The sequence below is a fragment of the Phyllobates terribilis genome, unplaced genomic scaffold, assembly GCF_046119375.1.
Source record: "Phyllobates terribilis strain yellow unplaced genomic scaffold, ASM4611937v1 Scaffold_11__3_contigs__length_659146591, whole genome shotgun sequence".
NCBI classification, from domain to species: Eukaryota; Metazoa; Chordata; class Amphibia; order Anura; family Dendrobatidae; genus Phyllobates; species Phyllobates terribilis.
In genome coordinates this window covers 306,589,319-306,614,257 of record NW_027362771.1, presented here as the reverse complement: position 1 = coordinate 306,614,257, position 24,939 = coordinate 306,589,319, and the positions used below count along the sequence as shown (strand labels likewise).

The 24,939-nt window shown below is 42.4% G+C and overlaps 1 protein-coding gene across 1 annotated transcript in view; it reads right to left on the bottom strand.

The window, feature by feature from the left end:
* The window catches only part of LOC141167259 (uncharacterized), a 705,047-nt gene that overhangs the window by 400,448 nt on the left and 279,660 nt on the right, over window positions 1–24,939 (bottom strand). Inside the window, exons 38-46 of the mRNA XM_073654695.1 lie at window positions 21,661–21,696; window positions 18,326–18,370; window positions 18,195–18,230; window positions 18,018–18,062; window positions 17,142–17,177; window positions 12,538–12,573; window positions 10,410–10,442; window positions 9,281–9,352; window positions 1,372–1,431 (exon numbers count right to left, since the gene is read on the bottom strand). Of these exons, the coding sequence (XP_073510796.1) occupies window positions 1,372–1,431; window positions 9,281–9,352; window positions 10,410–10,442; window positions 12,538–12,573; window positions 17,142–17,177; window positions 18,018–18,062; window positions 18,195–18,230; window positions 18,326–18,370; window positions 21,661–21,696 (399 nt within the window). The remainder of the gene's footprint in view (window positions 1–1,371; window positions 1,432–9,280; window positions 9,353–10,409; window positions 10,443–12,537; window positions 12,574–17,141; window positions 17,178–18,017; window positions 18,063–18,194; window positions 18,231–18,325; window positions 18,371–21,660; window positions 21,697–24,939) is intronic.

Genomic DNA, 24,939 nt, shown 5'->3' with positions numbered 1-24,939 from the left:
ATTAATGCTTCACATAATAGACATGAGTTTACCTAAATAAATAACAAATATAAATAAATAACAACATAAGTTGTCATGATGTCCAGGTGAGAAACAATATAGAAATGTCCAAATAATGACAAAATGACCAAATAATCAATTAGAATTTAGATTAATAATCAAAGTTAAAGGGGTTGTCTGGTCTAAATTGATAAGTCTCCAGTCACTCTGTGTGACTGTAGACTTCAGAATCCCACCAGTGTGCACTGTGTGCTGCCAGGATTCGCCTGTTTCAGAGTCGGGACCGGCGGGTGCATATACGTTATGCATACTCTGTCTAGTAGGGAGCGAGGCCGCACCCGTCTAGTGACGTGCCCGTCCAGTGCAGACATCTAGTGGGTGCGGCCTCACTCAATACAAGTGTATGGAGCGAGGACACGCCCACTAGACCGGCTCTGGCAAGGAATATGCATAGCGCATATGTACCCGCTCAGAAGCAGACGAATCCTCACAGAGCACAGTGCCTGCGCTGGAGGGATTCAGAAGTCTGCAGTCACACAGAGTGACTGTAGACTTATCAATTTAGATTGGACAACCCCTTTAAGTAACACAATTTTTCCCCTGCATTTTAACTCTTGCACTATACAGTTTAATATGTTAACTTTATATTAGACATCATATATCCAAATAAGCAGATTTCAATAACAGACCTGTGGCCATTTTTTAGGCCATCGGGATCCAGACCTTAATTGTATGGACACAGGAGCCAAGCCAAGGCATTTCAATAACCAAAGGATGAATGTTGTTGTTATATGCATTTTTGGTATTTTTTCTTTTGTGACAATTTGTACATGTTGTTCTTATGGCTTTTTGGTTGTACTATGGAAAAGCCTATTGAAATCGATAATTGATAACAGCTCTGTTGACTGCGTTAAGTTCTGCTGCACACACAGTATATAGAGCCTTCTACTAGATACTAAATTTAGATAGCATATTAAAACAGGTAGTGCATAAAAGCAGTTTCTTTGTGTAATTGTGTGTAATGTCTTCTGGTGTCCTTATAATGGTAATTAGAGCACAGTATGACCACAAATACACAGTGAATAGAAGCTTATTAAGTCAAATAAGAAATCATTTCTACTTTAGCATTTCCCACATGAAAGTTGATTCAGAAGAGATTTACAAGTGACTTTGGGGGTAAACGTCACTTAAGAAATTACAAAATGTTATCAGATTTTCAGACAAAAGAAGAGTCAGGATGGAAACTTACTGTAACTAGAACATTCTCACAGCTCTAGCATTTGGCGTAAGATACATTATCAAAACCAGTAGACTAATGTGCACGATTACTTGTTCAAAACATATAAGAAACAGAATGATAACTTTACTTACTCTCTCCCCTGGGTCTCCCTTTAATCCGGGCTGACCAGGAATTCCATACCCTGGTTCTCCCTAAAAAAAGACATTTAATTTTACTTTTCATGCATTTAGTGTACACTAATTGTTCTTACTTTAACCTCTTCCTGATGGGGCTATTTTCCGTTTTCATTTTATCCTTCTCTTCTTCCAAGAGCCATAACTTTTTTATTTTTCCATTCACATAACAGTTTGAGGGCTTGCTTTTTTGCAGGACGAGTAGTAATTTTGAGTGACACCATTAATTTTATCATGTGATGTACTGGAAAGTGGGAAAAAAATTCCAAGTGCGTTGAAATTGCAAAAAAAAGTTCAATTCCACAGTTGATGTTTTGTTTTTTATTTACTATGTTTACTGTACGGTAAAACTGACCTATCAATATGATTCTCCAGGTCAGTACGAGTACGCAGATACCAAACATGTATATATTTTTTCATTTAAGTGATGAAAAAAAAATTGGAAATATGTAAAAAAGAAAATGTAGCTTTTGTCGCCAATTTCCAAGACCCGTAACATTTACAGTTTTTGGAATATAGGGCTGTGTGGGGGATTATTTTTTGCACCTTGAGCTGACAATTTTAGTAATACAATTTTGGAGTACATATACAATGTTTTAATCGCCTTTTATTGCATTTTATTACAATGTTGCGGTAGCCAAAAAAACCCGCAATTCTGGTGTTTTTCGATTTTTCTTCTCATTGCACTATTCACCGATTGGATTAATTTAATTTATTTTATATTTTGATATATCAAACTTTTCTGAATGCAGCGATACCAAATTTATATATTTTAAACATTTTTTAACTGTTTTATTTTTAATGTGGCAAAAGAGGGGTGATTTGAACTTTTGTGATTTTTTTTCATATTTTTAAAAACTTTTTTCACTTTTTATTATATTTTTTAGTCCCCTTGGGGGACTTGAAGCTGCAATCCACTGATCGTTTGTGTTATACATAACAATGCATCAGCATTGCTGTGTATAGTGAAAATCACGATCTCCTATGAATGCCAGCTACAGGCTGGCTTTCACAGAAGTATTGTAATGACAGGCACAGGGGTCTTCAACAGACCCCCAGCTGTCATGAGAACCCATTGACATCACGGGCGCGCCGATGGGCACATGGAATAATAAGTCCCCTTGCCAGGACATGTTAAATGCTGTTATCAGAGATTAACAGTCGGATTTAACAGGTTAATAGCCACAAGCAAAGCTCCGCTCCACCCGCGGCTGTTAAATAAATAATTCAGCCATCATCTGCAGGGAAAGAAGCGGGAGTCGGCATATGACCGGTGCAACATATGTCGGTAAGGGGTTAACTTAAAGTTATTACTATAACAGCTTTGCTGTGTTGGAATTACACGAGTGGTTACAAATCAGGTATCTACTATATAATTGGCTTATCCCGTCTGTCTGTCCGTCCAGGAAATCCCGCGTCGGCGATTGGTCCGGCCGTGGCCAATCAGCGACGTGGGATTTCAAAACAAGATGGCGGCCGTTAGCGGCTCATCTGCTGCACGGTCATCTCCCGGCTGCTCGCAGCATAAGTTCCCCGACCGGCGGCCTAGGCGGCGCGACGCTCCCAGGTCCTCCCTTCACACTTGTCGTCGGGAGATCAGCGGCCCTAGCCGCTGACCTCCCGACGGTAGCCGCATGGAGGTCAGCAGCGATGCAGCCGGGAGATGTACCCAGGCAGCGCCGCTCCCCGGTCCTCACTAACACGATTCGCGACCAATCAGCGATATTGGCGCCAAATTTAAACACCGCTCTGCTGATTGGTCGCAGCCGCCCTGCCATGTCCAATCAGCGATATTGGTGCGAAATTTAAAACACCGCTTCTCTGATTGGTCACGGCCAGCAGGCCGCGACCAATCAGTGACTGGCGCAGCCCAGCTGCGAATTGGCGCCGGATTTGAAACACGCAGGCCACCGCTGGGAGATCAGCGGCGACGCAGCCGGGAGATGACCGGTGCTAGCTGGTCATCTCCCGGCTGCTCACAGCAGAAGTACTCCGACCGGCGGCCTCGCTCCCCGGTCCTCCCTTCACACTTGCCATTGGGTGGGGCCCCGGGGGGATACATTGGGGGGTTAATTTAAAGTAGTGCACAACCCATTTAAAAACTGCTTCGCTGATTAGTCGCGCCCGGTCGGCCGTATACATATTCTAAAATACCTGATGCATTAGAATCTGTAACATACCTGGCGGCGTCCTTGCATAGTGGTCCATTTCCCACTGTGCAGGAGCGCGCACTTGATCTCCTGTCCAGAATGTCTCTCTGGCTTCCCTCCATGCTGTCTGTTTGTGTCTGTCTCTGCTGCTTAAGGGCGGCGCCCGATCACTTCCTGCTTTTTGTACCTGCTGTGGGTCACACCCCTTGTGCGTCCTCAGCCTATTGCTGTCTGACACTTGGTATATAGCTCAGCAGCTCTCTTCTATCCCTGCCTGAGCATAGTGTTTTCCTTCAGTGTGTGCTTGCACTCTGAAGGTGCCAGGTCCCGTCTTTGTTTCCTTGTCTGCCTTTCCTGGAGGCTGTATTTCCAGGCCTGTCTGAACTGAGTCCTGTATGTCTCCTGCTTTTTGTATCAGTTCCCGTGTCTGAACTGAGTCCTGTATTTCTCCTGCTTTGCGGTATCAGCTCCCGTGTCTGAACTGTGTCCTGTATGTCTCCTGCTTTGCGGTATTAGTTCCCGTGTCTGAACTAAGTCCTGTATGTCTCCTGCTTTGCGGTATTAGTTCCCGTGTCTGAACTAAGTCCTGTATGTCTCCTGCTTTGCGGTATTAGTTCCCGTGTCTGAACTAAGTCCTGTATGTCTCCTGCTTTGCGGTATTAGTTCCCGTGTCTGAACTGAGTCCTTTCTGTGTATCTTGTCTGTCCTGTCTGAACACGCTCCTAGCCTGTTCCTCCCGCCTTCTAGGAGCCGATTACCTAGACCCGCTCCTGTATCTTGTCTGTCCTGTCTGAACACGCTCCTTGCCTGTTCGTCCCGCCTCTCTGGGGGCAGTATTCCCAGACCCGCTCCTGTATCCCGCTGCAGTGTCGGTCTCCTCCGTACACTCAGTTCCAGTCTGAACTCTCTCCTATCCTTTACCTGTTTTGCCTCTATGTCCGTTCCCTTCCTTTTTCTGCAGAGTCTGAACTCGTACCTAACTCCTGCTTGTTGTCTCTGCAAGTACTGTGTGAGTATCTGGCTCTGTCTTTCCCTTCCTGTCTGTTCCGTGTGAACAGAGTCCTGTCCTGCCCTGCTTCTGCCCGCTGCTCCGGCAGTCCTGTCCTGCCCTGCTTCTGCCCGCTGCTCCGGCAGTCCTGTCCTGCCCTGCTTCTGCCCGCTGCTCCGGCAGTCCTGTCCTGCCCTGCTTCTGCCCGCTGCTCCGGCAGTCCTGTCCTGCCCTGCTTCTGCCCGCTGCTCCGGCAGTCCTGTCCTGCCCTGCCTGTACCCCTCTGCCTGTAATGTTCCTGAGTCCCAGTGTGTACTGGGCCCTATCCCGCCTGTGTTCCTACCTGCTAGTGCCTCCCTGTCTGCACTCTAGCTGTGCTTGCCTTTACCCCCCTGCCTGCATACCCGCCTGCCTGCATACCAGTCGTGCCTGCCTATACCCACCAGTCTGTGTGCCAGCCTACCAGCCTGTTCCTGTATTCCCCTGTGTGGGTCAACAGCCGTGTCCGGGGTCTGTCCTGGAGTAGCACCTGGTCCCTCTGCTCGGTTCCTCCTTGGTGCACTGGCGTCGTATGCCGTCGTGCGACCCTGGTCGGATCGGGTGAATACTTAGTCACGCCCCTTCAGGCATTCACTCTCCGGCACGGTCCAGTGGAATCACTACCAATCACACGCACACGCCGCTTAGCCCGGGCGTGTGCATAACAGCATGCTCAGGCCATGGTTCCCGTTGAGCCCCACGGCCTTCGCCCTCTGAGAAGTTTTCCAGCGAATATATGCATTAAAATAAATAAATAAATTTTTTTTTTTCTCTTAGCTGAGTTCCAGGCGAAATTACGCACCGTCCAGATGGATCTATCAGCTCTCGTTCCTGCGGATCCGCCACGTTACTATGGGGATCCAAGACAGTGTCGTGCATTTGTGGAGCAATGCATGCTACACTTTAAGGCCTACCCTCTCTATTTTCCTTCCGATTGGGCTAAAGTGGCCTTTATTATGTCTTACCTGGCGGGTGATGCCTTGGAATGGATCAACCCCCTATATGAAACACAGGATCCGATCCTCCGGGACCTAATGGCCTTCCTGGTGGCCTTTCTAATGGTCTTCGATGATCCTAACCCGGAGGCTCCTGCTGAAGCTTCACCTCCCAATATCCCGGAGCAGCCCCGATGGGTAATGTGTGTGGGTAGCGCAATAGTCCTCCAGCCCAATGAGACTACTGCCCACCCAGAATCCTCACAGGGTGACTACGCTTTCCGGAATACTTCTCTCAACCTCAAGAGGCAGTCCAGACGTGCTAGACTTAGAGGCAAGCCGTCACGCCAGGGTCTGTCCTCCCTGAGACCTCCTGACCCCAACCTTGAAGTCCCTACTGAAGCTTCACCTCCCTGTATCCCGGAGAAACCCCAATGGGTAATGTGCGTGGGTAGTGCACCAGTTCTCCTGCCCGAAGAGACTTCTGCCCATCCAGACTCCACACAGGAGAACTTCCTGCACCCGGCATCAGATGCTTCTCTCTCTTTAACCGGTGTGCATGTCCAAGGATGCTCCAAAGCTGTGGTTACCTCTGAGTCTGTGCACCTCTACTACCTGGCGGAGGATCCCCTGTTGCCTCCTGAATCCTCCGGGATACCACTCGATGACAAATGGAGAGAGACTTCTCTACACCCGGTACTCAATACTTTGTCCGCTTCGTCCTGTGAGCCTGACAATGGGTACCCCAAAGTGGTAGTTACCTCCGAGTCTCTACACCCCTCCGACCAGGCGGAGGATCTCCAGTTGTCTCCTGAACCCTTCGGGGTGCTACCTGGTAGCGAAAGGACAGAGACTCTCCTATACTCTGTACCTGATACCTCGCTCGCTTCGTCCAGTGAGTCCAACTTAGTATACTCCGAAGCAGAGGTTACTCCTGAGTCTCTACACCCCTCCGACCAGGCGGAGGACCTCCAGTTGTGTTCAGAATCCTTCGGGGTGCCACCTGGTGGTGAATGGACAGAGACTTTCCTATATCCTGGATCTGATACCTCGCTTGCTTCGTCCAGTGAGTCCGACCTAGTGTACTCTGAAGCAGAGGTTACCCGTGAGTCTCTACACCCCTCTGACCAGGCGGAGGACCGCCAGCTGTCTCCAGAACCCTTCGGGGTGCCACCTGGTGGTGAATGGACAGAGACTTTCCTATACTCGGTACCCGATACCTCGCCTGCTTCCTCCAGTGAGTCCAACCTAGTGTACTCCGAAGCAGAGGTTACTCCCGAGTCTCTACACCCCTCCGACCAGGCGGAGGACCTCCAGTTGTGTTCAGAACCCTTCGGGGTGCCACCTGGTGGTGAATGGACAGAGACTTTCCTATACTCGGTACCCGATACCTCGCCTGCTTCCTCCAGTGAGTCCGACCTAGTGTACTCTGAAGCAGTTGTTTTCTCTGAGCCTCTGCACTCTTCTGACCCGGCGGAGGACCTCCAGTTGTTTCCTGAATCCTCCGGGGTACCACCAGATAACAAAGAGACAGTGACTTTTCCTCATTATGTACCTGATAACCCGTCTATTTTTTCCTGTGAGCTTGACAAGATGTACCTCGAAGCAGAGATTACCCTCAAGTCTCTGTCCCCCTCCAACCCAGTGAACGACTGGTCCTCGAATTCCCTGCGGAAGATTCTGGCAGGCCTGAAGAAGAGGGGGCGTAAGGGGGGAGGTACTGTAACATACCTGGCGGCGTCCTTGCATAGTGGTCCATTTCCCACTGTGCAGGAGCGCGCACTTGATCTCCTGTCCAGAATGTCTCTCTGGCTTCCCTCCATGCTGTCTGTTTGTGTCTGTCTCTGCTGCTTAAGGGCGGCGCCCGATCACTTCCTGCTTTTTGTACCTGCTGTGGGTCACACACCTTGTGCGTCCTCAGCCTATTGCTGTCTGACACTTGGTATATAGCTCAGCAGCTCTCTTCTATCCCTGCCTGAGCATAGTGTTTTCCTTCAGTGTGTGCTTGCACTCTGAAGGTGCCAGGTCCCGTCTTTGTTTCCTTGTCTGCCTTTCCTGGAGGCTGTATTTCCAGGCCTGTCTGAACTGAGTCCTGTATGTCTCCTGCTTTTTGTATCAGTTCCCGTGTCTGAACTGAGTCCTGTATTTCTCCTGCTTTGCGGTATCAGCTCCCGTGTCTGAACTGTGTCCTGTATGTCTCCTGCTTTGCGGTATTAGTTCCCGTGTCTGAACTAAGTCCTGTATGTCTCCTGCTTTGCGGTATTAGTTCCCGTGTCTGAACTAAGTCCTGTATGTCTCCTGCTTTGCGGTATTAGTTCCCGTGTCTGAACTAAGTCCTGTATGTCTCCTGCTTTGCGGTATTAGTTCCCGTGTCTGAACTGAGTCCTTTCTGTGTATCTTGTCTGTCCTGTCTGAACACGCTCCTAGCCTGTTCCTCCCGCCTTCTAGGAGCCGATTACCTAGACCCGCTCCTGTATCTTGTCTGTCCTGTCTGAACACGCTCCTTGCCTGTTCGTCCCGCCTCTCTGGGGGCAGTATTCCCAGACCCGCTCCTGTATCCCGCTGCAGTGTCGGTCTCCTCCGTACACTCAGTTCCAGTCTGAACTCTCTCCTATCCTTTACCTGTTTTGCCTCTATGTCCGTTCCCTTCCTTTTTCTGCAGAGTCTGAACTCGTACCTAACTCCTGCTTGTTGTCTCTGCAAGTACTGTGTGAGTATCTGGCTCTGTCTTTCCCTTCCTGTCTGTTCCGTGTGAACAGAGTCCTGTCCTGCCCTGCTTCTGCCCGCTGCTCCGGCAGTCCTGTCCTGCCCTGCTTCTGCCCGCTGCTCCGGCAGTCCTCTCCTGCCCTGCTTCTGCCCGCTGCTCCGGCAGTCCTGTCCTGCCCTGCTTCTGCCCGCTGCTCCGGCAGTCCTGTCCTGCCCTGCTTCTGCCCGCTGCTCCGGCAGTCCTGTCCTGCCCTGCCTGTACCCCTCTGCCTGTAATGTTCCTGAGTCCCAGTGTGTACTGGGCCCTATCCCGCCTGTGTTCCTACCTGCTAGTGCCTCCCTGTCTGCACTCTAGCTGTGCTTGCCTTTACCCCCCTGCCTGCATACCCGCCTGCCTGCATACCAGTCGTGCCTGCCTATACCCACCAGTCTGTGTGCCAGCCTACCAGCCTGTTCCTGTATTCCCCTGTGTGGGTCAACAGCCGTGTCCGGGGTCTGTCCTGGAGTAGCACCTGGTCCCTCTGCTCGGTTCCTCCTTGGTGCACTGGCGTCGTATGCCGTCGTGCGACCCTGGTCGGATCGGGTGAATACTTAGTCACGCCCCTTCAGGCATTCACTCTCCGGCACGGTCCAGTGGAATCACTACCAATCACACGCACACGCCGCTTAGCCCGGGCGTGTGCATAACAGAATCTAGTTTATTGATATTTAGCTGACTGCCATTAATGCATATAGTGGGTAAACTCCAAACTCCTGACCCAATTCTTCTGTTGGAATTGCATTTAAATAGGCTTGTGTTGCAATTTTCATTAGAAACAGCAATGATTAAAAAACAAAAGAAAATGTTTATTAAATACTTAGGGACCACCACACATTTCAATATACATCACCATGACTTCTGATGTTATTTTTTTTCTGTGCTTGAATTTTATAGCGCACGGAACCACCTTAGCATAGCATAGAATGATACAATCTGATTTACAATTTTTTTTTTCCAGACTCTTCCTATTTTCAGATAATGATTGTTTTGGATTTAATGAGGTTTATACCTTCACTCCTTTGTCTCCTTGATCTCCTTTGATTCCTTTAGGACCTGTCGGACCAATGGGTCCAATATCACCCTAATAAATATAATAATATATAATATTATTAATAATTCTAAACTCAGAATAAAAATATGTTCTTGGTTTTGCACCACAAAAATATGATATATTAATAATATATATGTAGGCATTACACAGTGTTCCAAATTATTATGCAAATGCTATTTTTCTCAGATTTTCTTAAATGGTCTATGTAAATGAGTCAGGGACGGCACTTCAAACCTTCAGCAGAGTCAGTCTGCACCACACATGACCAACTTTACATCAGAATTCACTCTCCTCCTCTGCCTGGATCCTGCTGAAGCTTTGAAGTGCCATCCTTTCACATGACAAGCACTGTGATATGCGTTCTAAATATCTGTAGAACTTGCCAGCTGAAGGCACAGCACTCTAAAGCGTCAGCAGGATCCAGGCAGGCACCAATAATATGTCTACTCTGTTCATCCGATTCCAGTTACGGATCGGAAGTAGCAGTGGCAGAATCACAACAGAGGACTACATGACCCACACAAAGCTGAACTCACAGAAGCAGCACAGGTAATACAAGTATATAAGAAAACTGATTGCTAGGAAGAGTTAGAACATATGAAAGGGGGTTAAATTAGTAATGGAAAACCACTTTAAGTAGTTTTCCTTTAATAAGGCTCAATTGGCAAACTAATTATCACATGTGTTTGAGATTGATTTCAGTGATCCAAAGAGCTTTGAGATACAATACCATCCATGAGTTTATTTGAAAAACAAAAAATTACATCTTTATGACATTTAAATCTAATTTGCATAATAATTTGGAATGTGGTGTATATTACAGAAGGATCAGGGGAAGTTTGGAACTTGGGTTGCTAAATGCAAATGAAGTTTAATATAGATAATTGTAAGGTTATGCACTTGGCAGGAAAAAACATGTCCAATTATATGTTAAATATTGGTGGTATTGGTGGACAGTAAACTTCATTTTCAAGTCCACTGTGTGGCAGCTGCTGCCAAGACAAATATCTGTGTTTTTGGAAAACCTTATCAGCTGTAAAAGTAAATGTTGTACAAGATGTTATGTCTTAAGTTTATTTATACCTACCCTGGAACCTTTCTTACCAGTTGGGCCAACTACCTGCAGAGTACAACATAAACATATTAAATGAAAAAAAACATCAAAATTGCTGATTGTCTTATTTCTGTATCTGTATCAGAGAGTCACCATTTCAAGGTCACACAAATCCAACAATTTTAAATCTTCCATAGGTTAACAATAGCCTCGATTTACAGTTCTGTGATTTCCTAAAATAAGTTGTTATTTTTTAAAAAGTAACCATATTTTCCAATAAAATTATACTGTAAGTGTAGATAAAATAAAACTTTGTAATAGATATTATTACAGAAAAATGCTTCTTTTTCCTCTTGGACCAGTTATTCACTTTCAAATCACTAGTAAAATCTGTCTTCAGTGAGACAGAAAAGAAGGATTTTCAGCTTAACAAGGAACATGATGAATGTTGCTGCTCATAAAAGTTTATGGAAAGGAGAGGAGGGATGAGCTAGATACAAACATGTTGCTGCAAATTCAGGTGAAAGATTGATTACATGTTAAAAGTAAATTCTTTTATTCATAAAATAATTAACCTTTAGTCAAGTTAAATTAAAGAGAAACTATACTTTCAAGCAACTTTTTAGAATAAATTGTCCTTTATCAGTATATAAGGAATAACATGTTTTCTGACTATTATATGCCTTGTATCCCTGCACTTTTACTAGTCTTCCCCTCTACAGGAATTCTCTCTTAATTTGCAATTCATACTGGTGTGACAATCCAGGCTGCTATGATCTCTGACCTACACAGTATTGCACACAGACATTAATTCCTGTTCTTCATTCCTTTTTTAGCACATAGAGACAAGCAGCAGCATGGAGGAAATCTTACAGTATTATTGATCCAGGACTAAAGTGAAGTAAAAAATACTTGTTAAAAAGCTTAGCACAATCTGTCTGTGTCTCTCTCTGAATATTTCCTTACTCTGCTCCTCTATCCTCTTCTCCTCTCACCATTCCATAGAGTATAATGGGCTGTGACACATGACACAAGGAGCTGGCAGTCCATATTGACTTTTTTTAAGGTGGTTTTGATCTGCTTTTTAGAGTGAATGATGAGTTTACAATGCAATGAGGAAAGAAAGAAGTGTTTGGTAAGTGGGGAAAGATACAGATTTCTCAAATCAGATACATTAAAAAGTTTCTTATATTTGTCTCTACTATTGATTAATGCAAAGTTTCTTAAAAGTCCAGTTACAATTTAATCTTTGTATGGTGTAGAAATAGGAAAGTGCTATTTGGTATACTCTCTGTATGTGGCAAATGCACCGTGATTCAACTATAACTATTATTAAATTTTTGACAGCACCTATTTTAGGAAAATGTCTTGGTGCTAAGCCAATCTTTCTGTCAATGGCTATGGACTCCTTTGATATGGGAAAATATTTTTTACATAAGTTAGTGGTTATGTTTAGTTGATAAAATTGCTTCAGGTAGCAATCTACATTCCTTCATTTATTTTCAGAACTTCTGATACACAATTTGCAGCCTGATTCAAATTTTAGATTTTTTCTCTTGTAGGAATGTCTCTCCCAGTAATATAGGTTGGATATCTAGTCTGTGTGTATCCTATGTGCTGAAGTTTCAAGTAGCTAATACATCCTGCAGGTATTTACTCCACATGTGTTTTATCTCCTTTTCTAAAGTGTGTTTTCTCTGCCCTCCCTGAGATACTTTCTTCCTACTCCATACTTTGTAGATCTGTGTATAACCCACTCCATGCTGCTATACTGCTACACTAAAAGAATGGAGGGCGATAGCAGAGAGGGCCATCAGAACTAGGAGAATGAGCTTTGATTAATTTGTAACATTTTTGCAAAACAAAGCACCTAGATAAAGCACTTACGGACACTCTATGGCAGCAAAATTGTAGAAAACCTTTAATGACAATTATTTAGATACTCGCTTAACTTTGCATTTAGGAAGTTAATAAACAAAAAGACATTGTGTGAAGCTGTACAAAGCCTTTAGCTGATGTTTCAATCTATCTAAAAAATATATATACAGTATAACCATATAATCAAATACTGTACATACTAATAAATGTACATAGTTATTGTTATTTTGTATTTTTGTGATAAACTGTAAATCAGGTGTAAACAAAATAAAAAGTATGTTACCCCCATAGCTGGAGCGCCTGGAAAACCTTGGACTCCCTATAAAATATAATGATAATTAAACAAGGTTTCTAATTTCTGATCAAATATTCCCCAGAAGTCAACCATTAAAATTCCGTTTTAACTACACAAAGATAGTTGTCATTCAAACTTCACAAGACATGAATCTTTAAGTTTACTAAATAATATAAGTAAAGTAGTTCATACACATTAGAACAAATACAGATGAAGCAACTGATTTAGGTGGAATTGGTTGACTATCTAATGTATATGAGAGACTTCGGAACAATCAAGCTTGTAGGATTTAACTTGCCTACTCATTTATATCCATTGTAGATTACCCCCACTAACTGTGCATGTTTGTTATTGAGCCAGGTGAAATAGCTGTCAGCCAACAGCCATCTCATATATCTATGTAGATAGATAGATAGATAGATAGATAGATAGATAGATAGATAGATAGATAGATAGATTTAACCCCTTAAGGACCAGCTAATTTTGGGTGGCTTTGGCACTTTTGTTTTTTCCTTCCCTTTATCCAAGAGCCATAACTTTGTTATCTTGACATTTTTATTAATATCATTTTGGGGTATAAATGAGGTAAGGATCACTTTTTATTACATTTTTTGGAGGAACTGGAGTTACCAAAAAACATCAATTCTTGAGTTTTAATTCTTTTTTCCACTTCCAGATTCAATATACGGGAAGAACATAATTATACTTTATTAGGTTAAGCAATTGAACATGCAAAAATATCAAATTTGTTCATTTCTTTTCATTTTTTACATTTTGATATTTACAGTGCCTTTTGAAAGTATTTGGCCCCCTTGAACTTTTCTACCTTTTGCCGTATTTCTGGCTTCAAACATAAAGATTTAAAATTATAATTTTTTTAGGAAGCATCAACAACAAGTGGGACACAATTGTGAAGTGGAACAAAATTTATTGGATATTTTAAACTTTTTAACAAATTAAAAACTGAAAAGTGGGGAGTGCAATATTATTCAGCCCCCTTGAGTTAATACTTTGTAGCGCCACCTTTTGCTACGATTACAGCTGCAAGTCGCTTGGGGTATGTCTCTATCAGTTTTGCACATCGAGAGGCTGAAATTCTTGCCCATTTTTCCTTGCAAAACAGCTCGAGCTCATTGAGGTTGAATGGAGGGCGTTTGTGAACAGCAGTTTTCAGCTCTTTCCACAGATTCTCGATTGGATTCAGGTCTGGACTTTAACTTTGCCATTCTAACACCTGGATACGTTTATTTTTGAACCATTCCATTGTAGATTTTGCTTTAAGTTTGGGATCATTTTCTAGTTGGAAGATAAATCTCCATCCCAGTCTCAGGTCTTTTGCAGACTCCAACAGGTTTTCTTCCAGAATGGTCCTGTATTTGGCTCCGTCCATCTTCCCATCAATTTTAACCATCTTCCCTGTCACTGCGGAAGAAAAGCAGGCCCAAACCATGATGCTGCCACCACCATGTTTGACAGTGGGGATGGTGTTTTGAGGGTGATGAGCTGTGTTGCTTTTACGCCAAACATATTGTTTTGCATTGTGGCCAAAAAGTTCGATTTTGGTTTCATCTGACCAGTCACCTTATTTCACATATTTGGTGTGTCTCCCAGGTGGCTTGTGGCAAACTTCAAACAAGACTTTTTATGGATATCTTTGAGAAATGGCTTTCTTCTTGCCACTCTTCCATAAAGGCCAGATTTGTGCAGTGTACGACTGATTGTTGTCCTATGGACAGACTCTCCCACCTCAGCTGTAGATCTCTGCAATTCATCCAGAGTGATCATGGGCCTTTTGGCTGCATCTCTGATCAGTCTTCTCCTTGTTCGAGATGAAAGTTTAGAGGGACGGCCAGGTCTTGGTAGATTTGCAGTGGTCTGATACTCCTTCCATTTCAATATGATCGCTTGCACAGTGCTCCTTGAGATGTTTAAAACTTGGGAAATCTTTTCGTATCCAAATCCAGCTTTAAACTTCGCCACAACAGTATCTCGGACCTGCCTGGTGTGTTCCTTGGTCTTCATGATGCTCTCTGCACTTGAAACAGAACCCTGAGACTATCACAGAGCGGGTGCATTTATATAGAGACTTGATTACACACAGGTGGATTCTATTTATCATTACCAGTCATTTAGGACAACATTGGATCATTCAGAGATCCTCACTGAACTTCTGGAGTGAGTTTGCTGCACTGAAAGTAAAGGGGCCGAATAATATTGCACGCCCCACTTTTCAGTTTTGAATTTGTTAAAAAAGTTTAAAATATCCAATAAATTTCATTCCAATTCACGATTGTGTCCCACTTGTTGTTGATTCTTCCCAAAAAAATTAGAATTTTATATCTTTACGTTTGAAGCCAGAAATGTGGCAAAAGGTAGAAAAGTTCAAGGGGGCCAAATACTTTCACAATGCACTGTATGTTTGGGGCTAAGGGGATTATTTACATTTTTATATTTAGGGAGATTATTCATATATTTTTTTTTTTTTTAAATCCATTTTAATTAGGCTCCTTAAGGGATTTAGACCTGAGATCTCTTGAGCGCTTATATAGTGCACTTTAATACTTCAGTAAAACAGATGATCTCCTATGAAGCCCAGCCAGGTGCTTCATAGAAAGATTTCACATGGCAGACATTGGGACCTCAGAAGTCCGCTGGCTGCCATAACAGTCAATCGGCACCCTGTGACATCGTTGCGCAGGTTGCTGGTGGCCATCAAAAGTGGTAATGTCATGCTTGACAGTGGCATTTAAGAAATTAAACTGATGCAAACAGAGCAATATAATACAGCTGGTACCCACACTGCATGAAGGAGGCCCAGCTCTTAAGACCTTTCCATATAGTGATAGAGCCCATCCAGCATACAAGTATGGCAGTCATCACTAAGGAGTTAAAGAAGCTTTAAGCAATTAGAAAATATGGCTGCTTTCTACCAGAAACAAAGCCTATAGCACACATGTCAAACTCTGGCCTACGGGCCAAATCTGGCCTGCAGGGTGAGTGTATTTGACCTGCGATGCCCCCCGTCCAGCATCGCACTTTCAACGGAATCCTGGATGCCGATACAGTTGAAAACAATGATGAAAGACAGAGCCATCAGCTGTTGCTCCCTCTGTCATCATGCTGCATCTGACATCTCAGTGCAGCGTGCGCAATGACGTCACTACAACGCGCCCGCTGTGTCAAGGAGTGCAGAGGTTGAGAGCGCTTGCTGCCGAGATCGGAGCAGCGGGGAACCAGGGAGAGGTGAGTATTTTTTTTTAATGTGGACCCATTATACTGCATGGAGGACTATGTGGGGCTATTATACTGTATGGAAGGTAATGCAGGGCCTATTACACTGAATGAAGAATGAAGGACTGTGTGGGGCCCATTATACTGTATGGGGGACTATGTGGGGCTATTATACAGTATGGAAGGCAATGCAGGGCCCATTATACTGTATAGAAGACTATGTGGGCCTATTATACTGTATGGAGTACTATGTGGAGCCATTTTGCTGTATGGAAGGCAATGCGGGGCCCATTATACTGTATGGAAGGCTATGCGGAGCCATTTTACTGTATGGAAGGCAATGCAGGGCATATTATACTGTATGGAGGACTATGTGAGGTCCATTATACTGTATGGAGGACTATGTGGGGCCATTATACTGTATGGAAGGCAATGCAGAACCCATTATACTGTATGAAGGACTATGTGCCGCTATTATACTATAAGGAGAACTACGTGAGGCCCATTATACTGTATGGAGGACTATGTGAGGCCCATTATACTGTATGGAGGGCTGTGTGGGGATCATAGTTGGGAAATTGTACTGTGATGGGGTCATCATACTTTTCTGAGGGGTGGAGTACATCATACGGTCATCATACAGTGTGTGTGGAAGGTTCTGTGGAGCAATTCACTGTGGGGGTATCTTACTGTGTTTGGCATCATACTTTATTATCTTTATTTATTAACTTTATACATATTTAAATTAGGCCATAGGGCCATATGCTTTTAGTGGTCTTACATAATATATTAATCCAGTATTCCCCATTTGTGATTAAGTGTTTATTTTATTCTAAGATCTATTAATTAAAATGTACTTTGTTTGTGGGACAGCCCCTTTTAGTTTATTTCCATATGAAAAGGTTTATCGTTATATTTGATGATAAGGAAAAGCTTCCTCAATTGTAGACATTTTTTTTAATAAATGTCAAGTTTGGTCCGCGACTTTGCCCAAGTTTTTAATTTTGCCCCTCTGTGTATAATAGTTTGATATCCCTGATCTACAGACTATGTCTGATATTCCATCTTATTCATATAACTTTGAATATGGCTGAGCTGCAATGCCACACATCCCGTGGACAAGGAATGAAAGCAGTCTTGATTTTTTTTATCTCATACATTGTTATAAATTAGAGGGGAAAAAAATACTCAAATATAGGAGAGAAATAACAAATGTGAAGAACACCTCTGTATCTTACTGAATTGTCTATGTTCCTGCATGCCTTGTTACCAGTCCTAAATTCACATTCATTAAAATTATGTACCTTTGCTATGGGAATAATTCAGTTGCACTGATCTTTAATATAAAAGTTTCTAATTACCTGGTCTCCTTTTTGACCTGTAGGCCCTGGAAGTCCCTAATAAAAAAATAATGAAAGAATAGGTTTAAATCTGAAAAAATCATAGATGGTGTTTTTGTCATGTAATCCTAAGGACTAATGCACAAAGACTTATACGGCTCAGTTTTCTATTGAGCTGTAATTAGGCTGCCATAGGGATTCATGAGGCTTCAACGGTACCGCTGTGTGTCTATGATTTTAAACATAATAAGCCAGCGAAAATATATCTGCCATGCTCCATTTCTGTACAGTGATAGAAGCATTGTTTCTATAGAGGAATTCCTTTGTATGGAGTTCTAAGGAACCTGGCAGTGAATAAAGGCCATGTCTCTGTACTATAGAACCGCACAGCTCCTTGTCTCTGTATACGAACTATTAATTAGATGTTGTATCAACATTTTTTTGCAGATTTTAGACTCACAAACCGCAGATAGACATTATCAAAAATGTGTACTAGGTTTAGAAACACTAGCAATATAATTAGTAATGAGTCTATATATTATTATTATCCTTTTAGGTCAGTATAATAAGTAGTTTTGTCCTACTAATGTGAAAATTGAGGCAGCATAATAAAATTTTTCAATTTCTCACGTTAATTGTAACCTCATATGTGTAAAGAAGTTTTGATTTTTCTTTGTACTTTTCAATACAATAAAACATAATTAAGAACCACAGTATGTAAAACGTCAAACAAAGAAGTCCAATATATCCTAAAAGCTATTATATGAAAAATATTTTCCTAAGAAAAAAACATTTTTGTGTTGTAGAAAATAACATTTGCTAATAGTAAATGCAAAAAGATATAATCAGACTTATTCATATAGACTTAATCAATTCACCCATTAATATTTAACTTACTGCTCTCCCAGCAGGTCCAATAGGTCCAATATCACCCCGCTCTCCCTGCAAATAAAAATTTCTTCCTTATTACAACTTGTCATTATTATTATTACAAGATATTAAAATTAAAATAAAGAATGTTTTAGACTTTATGAGTGACAAACTTAGCAGATCGTGAAGACATCTTGTACTTACTTTTTCCCCCTTCTCGCCATCTTGACCTTTCTTTCCCTAAAGAAAAAAAAATAATGTGATTATATATTTGTTGGCTCTTTTCCATATAGAATCCTATTAGATTGTGTCTACTTTTTATTTTAATTTCTCACCCTTAAACCAGCAACTCCATCAATTCCTTGTAAACCTTGGTCACCCTAAAAGTAAGACGAGAAGAATCAATATTTATTTTTATTGATACCATTTTCTTTTTCAGTTATGAAAACTCATGCCCCCAGAATTAAACCTCAGAATTACATGTATGGAATTAATAAGTAAAGAGTAACTGTAATTTTAATTTTTATTTCATAAATCAATAGTACACGTGAAAATAAGCAAATTTGTAATATATCTTATCAGAAAAATCTGCTTCTTTCTCCTCTTTGACTGAACAATCATTCTCAAAACTCACAATTCACGGGTAAAATCTGTATTCAGTGAAGACACACTTTCCCATTACTGAGATAAGAGATGAAAATTACTTTTGATAATAGTTTACGTGGAGGGGAGGGAGAAGGAGGCCGGAGCTAGAGACAGAGCTGCTCCATTCTTTTCCCTTGTCAGATCTACATAGAATATTATCGGTAGCATCTTTCATCTCCTCCTATCTCAGTAATGTAGCAGTCTTCACTGAATACAGATTTTTTTTTTTTACATTTTATTCAACAATTTTATAAACAAATATAAGTCATAACAGACCATCCAGATTACAGCATATAATTAGTTAACTTATAACATTCATTATTGAATAAGGCACATATTATTAATTAAAGAAAAACAAAAACAGATGACCATGTGTCCTTTTGTTATATGAACACAGTTTCTTCTAAATAGATTAGTCCAAAAGGATATAAAAGAGTAATAAAATTCAGGTTTAACCTAAACTTTAAACCTACAACATTAACATTTATTTAAACTTTAACTGCGCTTCCAGGAATACCTCCATATTAACATCATATCTTATCATGGTATACATGAGTATATATCCATATACTGTTTCCCCCTGGTTCCTAAGTAAGTAGCACCTTATCATATCTATATGTTAAATTTAGAAGTTTCCTATCACTTGTTCCCTCATCCACTGGAAGAGATTGTAAGAAATGAAGAGTTACAAAAATCCCAAATTCTGGCAACCTCTATTTTGATAGACCGATTTTTCCTATGGAATTGTTGAATTCACCAATGCAATCCAGGATCGTAAAGTTGACTGTGGGTTACCCATCCAATGCATTCCCAATAGCTTCCTGGCCAGAAACAAAGTTTGTCGTAAAAAAACTTAATATAATGATTCTATATGTCTTCTTTTAACACCCCAAATAGACAGATCAATGAATCGCATGGAATTGGAATAGATATTAGAGAGGATAATAGAGTAGTCACCTCATGCCAAAAGTATGAGACAATTGGGCAGGCCCAAATCATGTGTATGAAGAAATTTGCATCCGAAGTATGACACCGTAAACATTCCGAAGTAGGGGAATAGCTTGAGAGGAGTCAGATATGACTGATGAATAATATAGAGTTGAATCATTTTGTTATTAGTGGAGGGAGAGACGAGAGTAGAGGATTCCCGAATCCCCTCCCATTCCTCTTCCTGAATTTTTTTTATTAAAAGTCTCCATCTACCTTTCACTGTTGTGGGTTTAGATCCACACCTGTTGATAGCAAACACATATATAGATTGGATATAAGACCTTTGTGGACCCTGAGATTTAAGAATGCCTATCAGGGGAAATGATGATATGGACAGGTCAGCATGATTGGGCAGGTGGGACTGAAGAGCCACCCTAAGTTGGAGATACCTAAAAAATTGGGATCTTGGAATCTGGTACCTAAGCTGCACCTGTTCAAATGACATTAGTACCTTTCCTTCATAAATGTCTTTCAGCAAGCGAACATTGCAAGCTTTCCAGAAGAGGGTAGACGGGTGTTTCATCAGTGTCAAAAAATATCTATTCTCCCATATCTGCATTTTAGCTATTACATTAGACTGTCCCTACATTGAGCGTGCTAGTCTAAGTAAGGGTAACAATTTAGGGGTGATGGACTTATTTAGTTGCAAGAAACCCAGCAAACAATCAGTTCCAGTTATTTGAGCCAGAGGATTTTCTGAATTTGGTAAGTGCGAATCTGGCATCCAGCTACAGAGTGCCTTAAGTTGACCCGCCAAATATTACAGAAAAAAATCTGGAAGTGCCACCCCTCCCATATCTTTTGGTCTCTGAAGTGTGGTTAATTTGAGCTTAGGACTTAATACAGATTTTACTAAAGGCATTGAGAATTTTGAAACTGAATGATCATTCAATGAGGAGAAAGAAGCAGATTTCTCCAATAAGAATTATTACAAAGTTGCTAATTTTAACCTGCATTTTTGATTTATGAAATAAAGATTAAATGATGATTACTCTTTATGTTTTTCCAGAAATATTTATATAATCATTTAAAGGGAACTTGTCAGGATCCCCAAACCTGCCAAGCTGACATTATGATGTTATATTGGCTTATCTGTGCCTTTCAAAATAGTGCTTCATGCCTCAAACAAATGTTTCTATATTGTAAAAAACAACTTTTATGCACTGTTATATGCAAATAAGCCATGACTATTGAGGATGGGCTTCCACCCAGACTATTCCTGCCTCAGGCCGCCTAATCACACCCAATCTATTCTATATACCGCATTGGCATGTTAGTCTCTATAGACTCCATCTAGTATTGCATCTCAGGCATATTAATTTGAAAGTAGCTGAGATACAATACCATATACATCTTGTCGACAAAAGTGATGAAAGCAGTCATGTTTTTTAATTTTAGAAGTTGGGAGTATAGGAAAGAAATAACAAATGCCTGCCTGCATCCTGCCTGAAAATGCAAAACGAAGCCGGCATGGAGAACCTGTGGTCTGTGACCGCTAGACGGGAGCTCTGAGAACCGTCTCTTACCTGGCGGCTCTTCTTTAGATTAGCCAGCCTGGAGCAACCTCTCATGTGCATCACACCGCAATGATGACATCACGCCAGGCTGAATACCGGAATCGAAAGGAAAGTCATGGATGCTGTCAGGTAAGAGGCGGTTCTCACGGCTCCTATCCAGCAGTCACAGACCTCTGTTGAGGTCAATGGACCAGGTTGCTCGAATTAATTTGCACCAACACTAATCCCTTTAGTTCCCATGAAAAAATAATCAGTTCAGTCCTAATCTGTCAAAACACTTTTTGAGTTCTTAAAAAAAAGATCAAGAAAAAAGACTAAAAATGCGATGCAAACTCTTGACATTTTAACCTACAGTTGTAAAATCAGTTTAGGTCAGTGGCACCAAAATAAATATCTGTATATCTAAACATATTCTGAAAGTTACTAGAGCTGGCTCTAGCTGTATTAAGCGTAATGAAGAATTCAGATAAATGTTATTGATAACTGATATAATCTATTTTTCAAGCATATGAACATACCTTTTTTCCAGAAGGTCCAGCAGTGCCCATAGATCCCTGGCAATAAGAACAGAATATGTGACCATAAAATAACACTTTACAAGATGAATTGTGTTATCTGATTTTTACTGTCTATGTATCAAGCAACATTTCCAACAGAAACTGATTTTACAAGACAAAAAGTAAAAGTCGTTTACTAAAGAAGAAGTAAAGTCCCTATAGACAGCAAGCAGCACCAGTCCTCACTTTCCTACTTGAATTACATTTTCAGCAAGTTGTGCTATTACTAGTGATGAGCGAGCATGCTCACCACTGCTCGGTACTCGCCCGAGCATCTCAGTACTCGAGATGCTCGGAGCTCGCCGAGTACTTGCGCGATGATCGGGCGGGAGCTCGGGTCCCCGTCCTGCATGTTTGGCGCTGTTTAGAGCGCCAATCATGCAGGGATTGTCTGCCACTCACTGTAATGTCACAGCCATGGTGGTTGTGGCATTACAGTGATTGCCCAAATCGATGGGAACAGTGCTCACAGTGAAACATGAAAAGCCGGCAATTCATCAGCGGTATACACCGGTACCCGACAATTTAGAACATAAAGAATAGAGCATCACACATAGATTAGATAGATAGAAACATGTCAGTCACATATATAATAAGTACAGTGATGGTGTTGATTACTGTACTTGTCATTTAGTGTTAAAATAAAGGATTTATTAAAAAAAAAATTGGCGTGGGGTTCCCCGTAATTTTAGTCTCTAGCGAAGGTTAAGCAGACGGCTGGGGCAGATGTTTGAAGCCTGGGAAGGGGGTAATACCCACGGAGCTTCCCAGGCTACGAATATCAGCCCCCAGCTGAATACCTAGCCTTTACCAGCTATTAAAATGGGGGACCCCCCAAAAAAATGACGTGGGGTCCCCCCTATTTTAATAGCTAGCAAAGTCTAGGCAGACAGCTGGGGGCTGATATTAATAGACCAGGAAGGGTGCCATGAATATTGGCCCCCTCCCAGGCTAGAAACACCAGCCGTCAGCCGCCCCAGAAATGGCGCATCCATAGGATGCGCCAATTCTGGCACTTAGCCTCGCTCTTCCCACTGCCCTGTAGTGGTGGCAGTGGTGTAATAGGGTTGGGGTTGATGTCAGCTTATAATGCCAGCTGACATCAAGCCCAGGTTAGTAGTGGAGAGGCGTCTATAAGACACCCCCATTACTAACCCCATAGTCAAAGTTAAAAAAAAACACAAACACCCAGAATAAAGTCCTTTAATTGAAATAAACACACAATTCTTTAATGTTCTAAACTAAACCATACTTACCATCACGCCCATTACAGCTGAAGCCAACGATCTCCTGCAATAAAAATAAAATAATAAACCAACCTCATCCTTACCTTTCCATGGTTCCCAGGACGGCTCCAGCTCTGCTACATTCACATGACAGGCTGGATCGCAGCCGAAAGCTGCCATCCAGCTTGCCATGCCGCAGACACTGAGAAGCGCAGGCATGCTTGCGCTCATCAGTGTCTGGCTGTGACGCCATCCAGATGAGCCGAGTTCATGTCCAATGAACTCAACTCACCTCATGCACGTCACTGACAGCGTGGGAGAATTCGCCTGCGCTCAGCGCTTGAGCAGGAGACTTCTCCCACGCTGGGATGGCATTGAGATGACAGGCTGGATCGCAGCTGAGTGCTGCCATCCAGTATGCCATCCTTCATAGACACTGCAGAGCGCAGGCATGCTTGTGCTCTGCAGTGTCTCTGAAGGATGACAAGCTGGATGGCAGCGCTCAGCTGCGATCCAGCCTGTCATCTCAATGCCATCCCAGCATTGGAGAATTCTCCTGCTGAAGCGCTGAGAGCAGGCGAATGCGCATCCTATGGATGCGCCATTTCTGGGGCTGCTGACGGCTGGTGTTTCTAGCCTGAGAGGGGGCCAATATTCATGGCACCCTTCCTGGTCTATTAATATCAGCCCCCAGCTGTCTGCCTAGACTTTGCTAGCTGTTAAAATAGGGGGGACCCCATGTCATTTTTTTGGGGGTCCCCCATTTTAATAGCTAGTAAAGGCTAGGTATTCAGCTGGGGGCCGATATTAGTAGCCTGGGAAGCTCCATGGGTATTACCCCCTTCCCAGGCTTCAAACATCTGCCCCAGCCGTCTGCTTAACCTCCGCTAGAGACTAAAATTACGGGGAACCCCACACCAATTTTTTTTTTAATAAATCCTTTATTTTAACACTAAATGACAAGTACAGTAATCAACACTATCACTGTACTTATTATATATGTGACTGACATGTTTCTATCTATCTAATCTATGTGTGATGCGCTATTCTTTCTGTTCTAAATTGTCTGGTACCGGTGTATGCTGCTGATGAATTGCCGGCCGGCTTTTTTAAAGAGACAAAAACACTATTATTTTTTTTTTAATAAATCCTTTATTTTAACACTAAATAACAAGTACAGTAACCAACACTGTCACTGTACTTATTATATATGTGACTGACATGTTTCTATCTAATCTATGTGTGATGCTCTATTCTTTCCGTTCTAAATTGTCGGGTACCGGTGAATGCCGCTGATGAATTGCCGGCCGGCTTTTTTAAAGAGACGGGTGCATGAAAATCGGAGGGCACTAGTGTGTTCCAAGTGCCCTGCTATGTTTTTCATGCACCCTCCTATATACCCTGCCTGTCTGCCTATATATTCTGCCTGCCTGACGTTTAATTGAGCACCGTTCCCATCGATTTGGGCAATTTTTGACCTTCTGCAGACCGCCGGGGGGACCACCAGAAAAATGCTCGAGTTCCCCATAGACTTACATTGGGCTCGTTGCTCGGGTCGAGCACCTGAGTATTCCAATGTGCTCGACCCGAGCTTCGAGCACCCGAGCATTTTAGTGCTAGCTCATCACTAGTTATTACTATTGTATATTTAAAGGGAATCTGTCACCAGTTTTTGCCACCTAACCTAAGAGCAGAATAATGTAGAGTCAAGGACCATGATTCTAGTGGTGTCACATATTGGGCTGCTTACAATAGATTTAATTAAATCTCTGTTTTATCAACAAAAGATTATCATGAGAGGACTAGTAAATCTGCAGCCAGGTAGTCTTCCATATTCATGAACTCTGTATAACCCCTCTCTCACCACTTATTGGAAGCTTTCTGCCTATGCACAGTTTGCATCGAAAGCTGTCAATCAGTGGTGTGGGAGGGGTTATATTGGGCTCAGCATTCAGAGAACGGGTATATCGGCAGCAGGTAAAACAATGACTTCATCAAAACTGCAGCAAGCAGC